General features: G+C 51.2%; 4 protein-coding genes across 4 annotated transcripts; 2 read left to right on the top strand and 2 right to left on the bottom strand.

The window, feature by feature from the left end:
- Nucleotides 1-672: 672 nt before the first annotated feature.
- Nucleotides 673-2,338, bottom strand: BO79DRAFT_209061 (tRNA(Thr) (cytosine(32)-N(3))-methyltransferase). Its single transcript, XM_025682521.1, has one exon. It carries the CDS (start codon nucleotides 2,260-2,262, stop codon nucleotides 1,129-1,131), a length of 1,134 nt encoding a protein of 377 aa, XP_025539819.1. The 5' UTR covers nucleotides 2,263-2,338; the 3' UTR covers nucleotides 673-1,128.
- Nucleotides 2,339-2,521: 183 nt separating this feature from the next.
- Nucleotides 2,522-4,960, bottom strand: ilv3 (dihydroxy-acid dehydratase ILV3). The gene is made up of 4 exons (XM_025681078.1): nucleotides 4,789-4,960; nucleotides 3,303-4,708; nucleotides 2,909-3,227; nucleotides 2,522-2,814 (listed from the first exon to the last, which is right to left on the bottom strand). The coding sequence occupies exons 1-4, from the start codon at nucleotides 4,860-4,862 to the stop codon at nucleotides 2,766-2,768; spliced, it is 1,848 nt and encodes a 615-aa protein (XP_025539818.1). The 5' UTR covers nucleotides 4,863-4,960; the 3' UTR covers nucleotides 2,522-2,765.
- A 1,087-nt stretch (nucleotides 4,961-6,047) lies between these two features.
- BO79DRAFT_265527 (ABC transporter) lies at nucleotides 6,048-10,856 on the top strand (the record flags this gene model as incomplete). The annotated part of the gene is made up of 3 exons (XM_025686881.1): nucleotides 6,048-6,401; nucleotides 6,466-8,979; nucleotides 9,030-10,856. The coding sequence occupies 3 exons, from the start codon at nucleotides 6,048-6,050 to the stop codon at nucleotides 10,854-10,856; spliced, it is 4,695 nt and encodes a 1,564-aa protein (XP_025539817.1).
- Nucleotides 10,857-11,200: 344 nt separating this feature from the next.
- On the top strand, nucleotides 11,201-12,434 carry BO79DRAFT_15577 (DUF3425 domain-containing protein; the record flags this gene model as incomplete). Its single annotated transcript, XM_025678798.1, has 2 exons — nucleotides 11,201-11,537; nucleotides 11,600-12,434. Coding segments are annotated over 2 exons (1,113 nt in total), but the record flags the coding sequence as incomplete, so codon positions are not given.
- Between the last annotated feature and the right edge of the window lie 150 nt (nucleotides 12,435-12,584).

The raw sequence follows: 12,584 nt of genomic DNA, 5'->3' as shown, positions 1-12,584 counted from the left end.
ATGGTGGTTGGATGGCGTTGAGGTCTTCAGCAGACCGTATCACCTGCCATAGGGGCGTTGTTGAAGGATATAACATGACCGAATGCCTGATCTCATTGTCAGACATAAACAAATAGATAACTTGTCAGCCATGAAGGCAAATTAAGACTGAGCTGATCCGAAACATGGGTCGGCAGTAGCTGTCTATGTGGCTTTGTTGCAGATGGAAGGGTGACGAGTGCAGGAATGAGGAATCTCACATACCAATCGACACAAGACCCCTTCCGCTTCTGTGGCATGTCCGCGTGGCCGCTGAAAACATCCGCTCGGGGTTTGTTTGATCCCTTGGTGTTCTGAGTCTCTGAGTATGGCCAGATCTCCCTTGTTTCAGTTCAAGGTGCCTTTGACTTGCGATCCCTGCTCATACCGGACTATGCATGGGTCTCGTTGGGTCAGACATCGCCTTATAGTGTCAATTAACAGAGATTATCAAGATACCACGCTGAGTCTGTTTCTTCGGACTATGAGGGGGCAAGCATAAAGCTCACCTACGTACCATGAGCTGTTGGGAATGTCGATAGGGTCATTCTACTTGAGCTTGTGATACTTAGGGTAGAACAAGGCTTTCGACATCCGCCCAATGAATGGGACGCGGAAATTAATGCGATCAATTGATCCATGTGAAATTCGCCCCAAAAATGTAACCAAATGAGTTCTAGTCTAGTCTCTATCTATCGTCATGGGTATCATCAGATCCTCCATCGAGGATCAGAAACTCACTTTTGCGTTCATTGAGAACGTGAACACTGGCGCCGAATGACAGTCATATCTTTCACGAAAAGTCGATTAGAGTATCAACTAGACGCCGCAACGAACTGGTTGTGCGCGTGATCAACTGCCCTAAGCCTCCGTTCCATGTGATTTCCGAGAGTTCGTTCGAGCGTCGGATGGGTTTGAAGCATCTTCCGAACGAAAGGAAGTCTCCGAATCCTCATGTAATAGATGTGTGACATGGAAAGAAGCTGGCTGTTTGCATGTGGTCTAGACAACAGTAGCTTGTTCATGCCGACGCCACTATGAGTGATCATCCTGCAATTTCCACCACGCCCCAGAGCCATGGCTAAGCCTTTGCGGAAGAATCAAAGGATATCACGATTCGTTATTCGAAGCATCGACGGCGGGAGTGGTATCGCGCTTGAGGAAGTGGCCCTGAATCCAGCATCGGTACATCTTCAGCTTGCGCTGACGGTTAACGATCAACCGGTAATCGACACCTAGCTTCTCGATGTCAAAGACACCCTTGATGTCAGTAAGGCTCTGTTCATCCTTGGCCTCGGTTTCCTCTCCTGTCGCAAGTGCCGTGGGCAAGCCCTTCTCCGGAGACCATTGGCCCCACATCTTCTCAAGCTCGTCGCGATCAAAGAAGTACACCCGTGTTCCATCACCACGAACGTAGAAGTTCTCGCCCATGTATCGGTTCTTCTTGAAGCGAACCTGTGCCAAGTCGCCCCGTCCGTAATCGCGGAACAGAACATGTCCGCCGGGTTTCAAGACGCGGTACACATTACGAAGAGCCTGGTTCCACTGTTCTGGGGCCAAGGCAGAAAAGATAAAGATGAGAACGACGACATCGACCGACTCCTCAGTAAGGCCAGGAGGAAGTCCATTGCTGTTCTCATCCGGCTCCGCCGTGACATCCCACACATCAGCTGTCATATGCTTAGTGTTGTAGTGTGGGCTCTCGCGCATGACCTTGACAGCGGTCTTGGAGAAATCACAAGCATGGACCATGAGCTCCTCGTTCTCGTTGTTTTCCAACAATGGGAAGGCAGTATTTCCGGCACCTGCACCGACCTCCAGCACCACCTTCTTTCCTGCTGTAGACTGAGTTACATCCGCAAGGACAGGGAACTCCTGGCGGAGCCATTTTCGGTTCTTGAAGAAGTTGGCTGTGTTGTTCTTGTAGAAAAGGTTCCACCACTTGGCAGGGTCGGCATTGAAACGGTTTCTGTCGAAATCCGAAACCGGGGTTTCGCGCTGCTTCGAATATTGTACTTCTGCGAACGCTTTGAACTCGTCGTCGGGCTCGACATGGTCCCAGGCGTTGAACTCGAAGACATCGTCTCCTTCTTCGAGGTACCGGGAGCCGAACTGGAAGGGATCACTCCGCTTTTGATTGTTGGAGGGGTCGTGGGAGCGGTGCGGGGCAATCTGAGGCGGCGTAACTAGTTGGAGAACAGTCGCGATATCATCGCTCGAAGATGCGATCGGAGCAGGAGCCATGATTAAGATATACTCCAGCAGGGGCCTGGAAAGATGTGAGTCCGACGAAGTAAGGTTTGAGCCAAGTAGGAACGAGACGCCCCTCGATAGATGGTAGAAGCCGATAAGAAAAATTTACAAACTTTGCAAACACTAAGCGACAGTCATGTGACGTACGGCCCACGTGCATCCAGATGCGACCCGTGGAACGGATATGGGGTGCGGAGTAAACGACCTCGCTTCCCAGGTAGAATAGATGATTTCTTAACAATATTATTTGCTGTATTTGATCTTCTGTAAATACACGAGACCATATAGTGAGGTCATAACAAGCAGCACTTTTGGTTCGTTTCAATTCGCCTATACAAAACAGTAGCCACGTGCGGTCCCAGACTCAAAACGACCCAAAATCATCCCAGATAGAGTAGCTGAAAAAGGAAAAAGAGATTGATATAAGACACAAGTTACTTTCGAAGAAATATATGGACGCAAAGAAGGACATATAATCATATATGCCATCCCGATTACTCGAGAGAGTCGGTGATACAGCCGTGGCTGGCATCCTTGACGGTTCTATTGGGTAACGTTAGCAGCGCGTCCAGACATGAGCCATAGATATGCATCGTATAGATATATGTGATGCCAGTTAAAAGTGTGTGATACGTACCTAGCGTACTTGCCGAGAGTACCTCTGAGGGTCAGGCCGGTGGGAGGGAGCTTGCCAGCAGCCTTGTCGGCTTCCCACTCCTTTCTTCTTTGCGCGAGGACGGTCTCCTCAACATCAAGATCCAAAACACGCTTCACGGCATCAATAGTGATAACATCACCATCCTTGACCAGACCAATGGGGCCACCGACGGCGGCTTCAGGAACAATGTGTCCGATCAAGAAACCGTGAGAACCACCGGAGAAACGGCCATCGGTGATCAGGGCGCAGGACTGTCCGAGGCCGGCACCCATCAGGGCGGAAGAGGGCTTCAGCATTTCTACTCGTCGCAATTCGTTAGCTTTACTGATACACGTGCGCAGTGGAAAGGAGAGCATTTGCTGTAGCAACTTACCGGGCATGCCAGGTCCTCCCTTAGGACCAGTGTAGCGGATGACAACGACGGTCTTCTCCTCCTTCTTGATCTCGTTGCGCTCGAGAGCAGCAATGAAATCATCCTCATCATCAAAGACGCGAGCCTTTCCAGTGAAGACGGTTCCTTCCTTACCTGTGATCTTACCGACACTGCCACCAGGGGCCAGAGAACCCCTCAAGATCTGGATGTGGCCAGTCTCCTTGATGGGGTTGGACAGGGGACGGATGATCTTCTGATCCTCAGGGAAGTCCGGCACATTCTCCAAGTTCTTAGCCAGGGTCTGACCGGTGACAGTCATGCCAGAGCCATCGATGAGACCTTCCTTCAGCAAGAACTTGAGCAGAGAGGGAGTACCACCAATCTTGTGCAGGTCAGCCATGACGTACTTGCCGGAAGGCTTGAGGTCCGCCAAGAAAGGAATGCGATCGGAGACGGACTGGAAGTCCTCAATATCCAGCTTGATACCAACAGAGTCCGCAATGGCAATCAAGTGAAGAACGGCGTTGGTGGAGCCACCAGTGATGTTGACCAAAACCATAGCGTTCTCGAAAGCCTGGCGAGTCAGGATATCCGAAGGACGAATGTCTTCCTTGAGCAGAGTCTTGATGGCCTCACCAGCGGCAAGACATTCAAGGTACTTAGCGTCAGACTCGGCGGGGTTGGAAGAGGATCCAGGAAGGGTCATGCCCATGACTTCGATAGCAGTAGCCATGGTGTTGGCAGTGTACATACCACCGCAGGCACCACCTCCAGGGCAGGCGTTGCGGATAATGTCAAATCTCTGGGGCTCGGTGATTTCCTTGCTGATGAACTGACCATAGGCCTGGAAGGCGGAGACGATATCAATGTCGGCGTTACCCTGCATGGAGGCGCAACCAGGCTTGATGGTACCACCGTAGACCATCAAACTGGGGCGGTTCACACGTCCCATTGCCATCAACACACCAGGCATGTTCTTGTCACAGCCGGGAATGCTGATGTTAGCGTCATACCATTGACCACCCATAACGGTCTCGATAGAATCGGCGATCAGATCACGACTCTGGAGAGAGAAGCGCATTCCCTTGGTACCCATACTGATAGCATCACTAACACCGACAGTGTTGAACTGGAATCCGACCAAACCAGCCTTCTGGACACCCTCGCGGACACGGTTGTTGAGATCGAGCAGATGCATGTTGCAGGGGTTGCCATTGTACCAGACAGACGAAATACCGACTTGAGCCTTGTTCATGTCCGCCTCAGTGAGGCCAGCGGCATACAGCATGGCCTGGGAAGCACCCTGGGAGATGGGCTGGGTGATGTGGCGCGAGACCTTGTTGAGGCCAGTAAACTCGTCATCGTTACCGTTCTGTTGCTTCGGCAGAGTGGTAGACAGAGGACGACTGAGTGAATGAAACTAATATCAGCCTGTATTCTGAAGCAATTGGAGGACACAAGTCATGTTCTAGGCCGTTATCCATACCTGTTCAGCAAAGAGCGCTTGGCGATGCTCCGGAGAGCGGAGGGCATACGCCCCCGGGTTTGGGAAAGAAGCATTGCCGTCCTGGTGCGCGTGGATCGCGGGACAGTGTGAAAGGGAAGGGTGCAGCAGCGGGGTGAATGCGTTCAAACTGACACAGAGACCTTCAAAACCCTTGACCACAACAAGAGGAAGAGATTAAGTAGAGCCGACCGAGGAAAGTGACTCCAAGTAGCAAAAATGGGCCGGGGTCCTCCGCAGCGAAGTCGGGGCCGGAGTTGGACAGCGACTCCGCGCCGCCCAATGTACGGCCATGGATTGTCAGCAAATCAGCATCTCGGCCCCGCTGAATAATAGCGGGTTTTTCCCCGTGACTTGCTGACCTCCAAAGAGCTACCCTAAGCTGGACTAGCGCAGTCGCTTTCTGGTTTTGCCGATCCCGAAGCTGCACTACTGTTTGCCCCGGGTGCCATAGTCTACTGCTCACCATTACCGCTTATCTCACCGCTAAAAGCGGCAGAACCTCGTCAACCTCGCTGAGAAAATTGCGGAAATAGACGGATATAGGCGGATATAATTTTCAACAACCCCCGGAACAATGAGTCTGAATCTGTATAAATATTTACCGCCCTGATGACCGCCCGTAATGACGGCAGAATCTCATGCCATCTTGTAAGCCAATGCGGCCACTCCGCCAAGTACCTCGTGCACCTTACCGAATTGGGCGGTTCATCTATACAGAGCTGATTGTTTGTGCTTCACCTTCAACACAGCGGCCTTTATCGAGGTATTCCCGTCTTTGCGTCTCCACTTCTTGTCTATGCAAAGGTCACACCAAAGCTTTTAGCAATCATGCGATATCGGTCAGAGAATGACAGACCCATCTTCACTGTGGTCAGATGGATGGGTGGACTGTTACACTGTACACCGGGATACTACTGACTATTGCAATTAAATCCGTATCGTTGCCGCAATAATGCCACACCAGCCTGTGGAGAATACAATTTTTGGGCTTACTATAAGTAGGGGCTGCCCTTCTGTGTCTTTATTCACCCGTGGTGTTGGTACGCGATCGTGGCCGCTCCCCCTTGATGCAAGGCACGCAATAAGAATGCAGGTGGAATGCAAGCTCTACAGCTACGCGTGGGAGCAAAACACCTCTCAAAATTACTGTTCAATTAGATCTCTAACATTTTCAACTAATCTCGACACTATCAACCCTCCAGCCTACAGCAACGAATGTGGTTCTGCCTCCATGTAGGATGGCATCAAACCAGGGCATGGCGTCTATTGCTATAGGCGCTCTAGGCATTCTACTCATTTCAAGCTGTACTGTTCCTGCACTACTCTGCATAATCCGGCGATTCTTGCATGTCAAAGAAAGACCCCCGATTCAACTGCCCGGAGCACATGTTTTCGACAGACCTGGCTATGAGGATGAGGACGGGGAGGCCGGTGATGAGGCGTTGAAAGGGTTTTCAGATCTTTGGCAGAGACTAGGAATAGCCATTCTATCATTCACTGGGCTTGGGATATCGCTGGCACAAGCCATCCTGTCCATAACAAAGGGCCAACATGTCTTAATTGTTCCCTTTTGCCTGCAGATGGGGAGCTGGGTGAGTCCGACAGCTTAATGTTTGTTATGACTCGAACTAACTCTAACGGAAAACCCGAATATAGGGAGTTCTATCCGTACAAACGATTGGCTTCTTCATTGAGCCGGCACCTACCAAGCGGTACATGCTAGGAGTATATGGATTCGGGGCTAGCTTACTCGCCGCCATAACCCCCTGCTTAGAGATTGGCTTGGTCTGGAATACTGGGTATCACCTAGATGCCGTGTCGGTGGGATTAGTGATAAGTCAATTTGGAGTATCCTTATTTCGGGCTACACTCTGTCTTCTACTTCCCCGCCGCCCGAACGTGTACCATGATGGCCAGATTGTCGACCGAGAGCGTACTGTGAGTGCTATGGAACGGTTCACATTCAGCTGGGTCAACGATCTCTTGGACCATGCGGTCGCCAATGAAGGCCTCGAGATCGATGATCTCCCCAAGATGCCGTTTGATACACGCTCGGAGACTCTTCATGCACATCTTGATCGTACGCGTGGTTCTCGGGCACTCTGGCGGTCCCTCGTGGTGGCACACCAAAAGTCACTCATGCTTCAGTCATCACTCAGCATGATTATCTGTGTGTTAAGTTTCGGCCCACAAGCAGCGATGTACGGAATATTGAAATCGCTCGAGAACCGCTATTCCAACCCTGACAAGAGCCCAAAGGACGTTAATGAGGCATGGGCCTGGGTGTTTGGGCTGGGAACCGTACTCATCATCTCGTCCAGCATCGAATCGTGGCTTTGGTGGATCATATATGCAAAGCTTTGGATCCCGATTTACGAAGGACTTTCAGCACTCGTGTTCGCCAAGTCAATGAGGTGTAAGGATGTCAAGCAGCTTGTATCGTTAGAGAAAAAGGAAGGAGATGACCACGATGCAGACGAACCGCAACAGGATGTCGTCAGCCAAAGCCCTATCAATCTTGCCTCGGTGGACTCCAAACGCATTGCAGATTTCGTCATGTTCAACTACTTGATTCCCTCATCTGTCATCCGACTGCTTATAGGAGGTGTCTTCTTAGTCAATCTCATAGGATGGCCGAGTTTGTTGGCCGGTGTCGCAACTGCTCTTCTTGTGGCCCCTATGAACGCCTATTTGACGAAGAACTACTCCACGGCACAAGAAGAATACATGAAGGCAAGCGATAAACGAATGGGAGCTGTAGGAGAGGTTCTTCATGGGATCCGCCAAATCAAATTTGCAGCATTGGAGCAGCAATGGCAGGATCGCATTAGCGAGAAGCGCCGCGTTGAATTAGGGCTCCTCTGGCAAACCTCACTGTATACTATTGGCATGGTGTCGGTGTGGATTATGGGACCTCTAATGCTGTCTGCCGTCTCATTGACAGTTTATACTCTAACTCGTGGCGAGCTTTCTGCTTCCGTTGCGTTTACGACTCTTTCCATATTCGGCTCCTTAGAATCAGCCATGGCAAGCTTGCCTGATTTACTTTCGAAGGGAATGGAGGCCAAGATTAGCGCGGATCGCATCGAACAATATCTGGACTCGTCCGAAAAAGCCCCCCATACCTCTGCTGTCGACAAGATTTCCTTCCACAATGCAACCATCGCCTGGCCTGGCGAAGAAGGGGCAGAGTTCGACCAGCGCTTTCTGCTCCGAGACCTCACCTTGCAATTCCCTCCCAAGGGTCTCAGTGTAATATCCGGAAAGACTGGCTCTGGGAAAAGCCTACTTTTAGCCTCAATCTTAGGAGAGTGTGATGTCTTATCTGGGACCGTGGCAGTACCCCATGCTCCCTCCATAAGCAGGAGATATGATCAGCGAGCCACTCGCCACAACTGGATTATTGACTCGGCCATCGCATATGTTGCTCAGAACCCGTGGTTGGAGAACGCCACCATCAAGGACAATATCCTTTTTGGTCTTCCGTACGATCGTTATCGTTACCGCAAAGTCATTCACGCCGCAGGGTTGAAAAAAGACTTCGCAATGTTTCCAGATGCCGATCGGACGGATATTGGTGCAAACGGAATCAATTTGAGTGGTGGTCAGCGCTGGCGCATTTCATTTGCGCGTGCTCTGTATTCCCGTGCCGGAATTCTAGTTATGGATGATATATTCAGTGCGCTTGACGCTGAGACTGGGCGCCACGTGTATGAGCATGCCCTTATCGGCAAGCTAGGCCATGGCAGGACCAGGATCCTGGTCACGCATCATCTTGGCTTGTGTCTGTCTCGGACTGACTACTGTGTTATCCTATCGGACGGACTTACGATTCATGCTGGGACAGTAGATGAATTGGCAGCCACTCAGAATTTGATAGACTTGTTGGGCGAATCTGCCAAGTCATCAAATGGTCGCAACGCTGATGTGGTAGACGACGAACCTGTGACACCGATAACACCGATGAAGCGCGTATCTACCGAGTCAGGCTTCTCAGTAGCAACAAGTATCGCCGAGCCTCCAAGGAAGTTCACGGAAGACGAGAGGCGCGAGAAAGGAGCCGTGTCCCTGCAAGTGTACACAACATATATGACCAAGGGGAAATGCCTACGCTGGTGGATGATAACGTTTTTGGCTTATGTCACATTTATGGCGCTTTTAGTCGGAAGAGTAAGTGTCCATATCCTTCCAGTTACGGACCACAATTGACCGTTTATTAGTCTTGGTGGATAAGTGTTTGGACAGACTCGTCCACATTCTCATCCCAACCGACCCATCCGAACGGTGCCGTCCAATCTCAAACGATGGATGTCAACAGACGTTTTGTCGACAAGGACTCCATGTTCTATCTCAGCATATATGTATGCTTTTCGGTGGCCGCATGTATCATTGGAACTCTGAGGACTTTGGCCCTTGCCCTTGCGTCTCTGGAGTCTTCCCAGCGACTCTTTGATGACCTATTGGCAGCTGTATTGCGCTCACCGCTGCGGTGGCTAGATACGGTGCCCCTCGGCCGGATCCTCAATCGATTCACATCTGACATGTACATTCTTGACTGGAGGCTCGGTTATGACATTGGACACTTCGTGTTCAAAGCTCTGGAGCTGACTAGTATACTAGCAGCAGGAGTGTTGGTATCCCCGATACTGCTGGTGCTCGCTTGTATCCTCCTGGTCCTGTGCTTTAGACTCTCCAAGACTTACCTCACAGGAATGCGTCAGATTAAACGACTCGAAAGTACCGCTAAAAGTCCTGTCCTGGAACGATTTGGGTCCAGTCTCTCCGGTCTGACCACGATTCGAGCTTTCAACAAAGCAGAGATCTATATGAAAGATATGTACGATCGCATCGATCGTCACGCTCAGGCGGCGTGGTATCTCTGGCTTTTAGACCGATGGCTATCATTTCGGATGAGTATTGCGGGAGCCGTGCTGGCCGGGATGACAGCAGCTCTGGTAGTGTACGTTCCCAGCATCTCTCCGGCACTGGCAGGTTTCGCCATGACATTTGCGCTACAATACAATTATGCCGTGTCGATGGGCCTGCGCTTCTATGCAAATGTGGAAACAGACATGAACGCTACTGAGCGGGTGTTGGAGTACTGCAACATTGACCTCGAGGAGCAAGGGGGGCATAACCCGCCAGCGGCATGGCCCACGCGTGGAAAGGTAGAAGTTGAGGATCTGGTTGTGGGCTACGCCCCAGACCTGCCTCCTGTGATTGACGGGCTAAGCTTCACTATGGAGAACAACCAGCGAGTGGGCGTTGTTGGACGTACCGGGGCTGGAAAATCATCGCTAACTCTGGCATTGTTCCGCTTCCTCGAGGCCCGACAAGGGCGCGTACTCATTGATGGGCTGGATATCTCGCAAATCAAGCTCGAAGCTTTACGCAGTCGTCTTGCCATCATTCCACAAGACCCAGTGCTCTTTTCGGGAACGCTGCGGTCTAATCTGGATCCCTTCAACGAGTATAGTGATGTGGAACTCTACAACGCGCTAGAACGCGTACATCTGGTCTCGTTCGAGGATACACTGACCCTGGCGTCGCATTCGAGTAGCGAGCCACTGAGCGACAGCGGTACATTGCCGTCATACGCCACCTCGAGCACGGAGCCAGTCAAAACAAGCAACTTTTTCGCGTCACTATCATCAGTCGTCTCTCAGGGAGGGCTCAATCTCTCCCAAGGCCAACGGCAACTACTTTGCCTAGCGCGGGCCATAGTCTCCCAACCGAAGATCATGATCCTGGATGAAGCCACCTCCGCAGTGGATATGGAGACGGAAACTTTGATTCAGCGGTCCATTCGGGAAGAGTTTGGACGCAATGCTACCTCGCTCCTCGTCATTGCGCACCGCCTCAGCACGGTTGCGGATTTTGATCGAATCCTCGTGATGGACGCCGGGAAGGCTGTGGAGTTTGGCACACCGCAGGAGTTACTCGACATCGAGGGAGGCGTATTTCGAAATCTGGTGGAGAACAGTGGAGAGCGAGCATATCTGGAGCGAGTCATCAAGGGAGAAGAGACAGGGTCTCGAAGCCCTTAGCTTTGTTTTGTTCAGTATAATTAGCGTTTGGGTGGCTTGATTGTATTCTAATCGATATGTACAGTACAGGTATCCTCTATTGCCTGCTGAAGATACCTTTTCCACAACTACTTTCTAATTAGGTTATTAGCGACACAGAATGAATGTACTACTTACCAGCTTCTAGAAGAGGTCTCCTAACGCGTAACGTATCATTGGTATTTACAGAACCATACCAGATGTAAGATGAGCAACCACTACTACCCTTCGGGTTAGTGACCTCGAAACGCATTCGAAACAGTCGCAGCGCTGGACTTTAAAAGCACCGGCGGACCTGCTCTTTTCATGGAATCTCGACTTGCCTTTCCTACTCCGTTATAGCGGCTTTCCCTCTCCGATCATCTCCCCCCATCGTCACTATCATCATCTCTCGCCTCTCAGTACAGGAATCCATTCAATTCATACACACTCACATGGGATCGGACTTGCTACGGTCGCCGACTAGTCAAGACATCAGCACGGAGAAAGCCACGCGGTCTTCCTCATCACCGCCACTCCCCGTGGTGACCCCCGCTGCTGCTGCTGCTGCTGCTGCTGCTTCCACCGCCGCCGCTCAAGTGGACCCTGAAGATGACTGGGCTGGTCTCTGCGACCGCCAGGAACGTCGACGACGACAGAACCGGCTGAACCAGCGAGCATACCGTGAGATACATCCACCAAATACCCATTTATCATCAATCCCATCTAACCTCAAATAACCACAGGGAAACGAAAACAAGCCGAACGCAACAGCAACAACAATGCCCTGGTCACACGGTCATCCTCCTCACACCCACCACTAGCACTAGACCCCAACACCAAGCATGAGCAAACCAGCCCACCATCATCATCATCATCCTCCTCCTCCACCCCATCCTCCCAAACCCTCATCACCCGCCGCACCCTAACCAGCGAAGCCTCCAAACCGGAAAACATCCGGCGAATATTCGAGCACTTCGCACGGGTCGCCTACGAGAGCTACTTCCGGGGCTCCCCGTCCGCGGACCACCTCCTCACACTCAGCAAACTGAACGTCTTCCGCGCCTTCATGACCAACATGACAGTCCTCGGCTTCGGGAATTCCACCACCTGGTGTGACGACGACGATGCCCTCTCCCTCTTCAACACCCTCCCGCCAGAGGCAATCCAGGAAAAGCGACTACCTGTGAGTCTCCGTCCGACGAAGATCCAAATGCAGGTGCCGCATCACCCGTGGTTAGATTTCTTCCCGTTGCCGCGTCTCCGGGATAATCTGTGTCTTATGATTGATCGGTTCGATGATGATGAGCTTTGTCATGATGTTATGGGGTTCTGGGATAATGCGTCCGATACGTGTAGTTTGTTGGTGTGGGGGGAGCCGTCGGATCCGGCGAATTGGGAGGTCACGGAGCAGTTCCTCAGGAAGTGGCCGTGGGTGTTGAGGGGGTGTCCTGAGTTGTTGAAGAGTACGAATCGGTGGAGGCAGAAGAGGGGGGAGAAGATGATTATTAGGTATTTGTAGGGTGCAACTGTGTTGATAGTGTGATGATGTGATGAGTGTAAGTAGATTGAATATAATGGGTTATGATCTTCCCTTCCTTTCCCATACTATACCTACTGTGAGTAGAAAGTACATATGCATCAGTGCAGTGATCCTAAACCTATCTAGTATTCCCCTAAAGCAATTAGTGTAGCACAACATATAGTATATAGATACATACGTAGTATGCA

The sequence above is a fragment of the Aspergillus costaricaensis genome (assembly GCF_003184835.1).
Source record: "Aspergillus costaricaensis CBS 115574 unplaced genomic scaffold BO79scaffold_15, whole genome shotgun sequence".
NCBI lineage: Eukaryota > Fungi > Ascomycota > Eurotiomycetes > Eurotiales > Aspergillaceae > Aspergillus > Aspergillus costaricensis.
The sequence above is the reverse complement of the archived record's forward strand: the minus strand, read 5'-3'. Positions and strand labels throughout refer to the sequence as shown.

What these genes read in the sequence shown, in the direction of transcription:
- BO79DRAFT_209061 (XM_025682521.1), bottom strand. Translation starts at nt 2,262, where the DNA reads ATGGCTCCTGCTCCGATCGCATCTTCGAGCGATGATATCGCGACTGTT.
- ilv3 (XM_025681078.1), bottom strand. Translation starts at nt 4,862, where the DNA reads ATGCTTCTTTCCCAAACCCGGGGGCGTATGCCCTCCGCTCTCCGGAGC. An exon ending in GGGAGGACCTGGCATGCCCG is followed by an intron (nt 3,228 to 3,302) that starts GTAAGTTGCTAC and finishes TGCGACGAGTAG; the next exon opens with AAATGCTGAAGCCCTCTTCC. An exon ending in ACTCTCGGCAAGTACGCTAG is followed by an intron (nt 2,815 to 2,908) that starts GTACGTATCACA and finishes GTTACCCAATAG; the next exon opens with AACCGTCAAGGATGCCAGCC.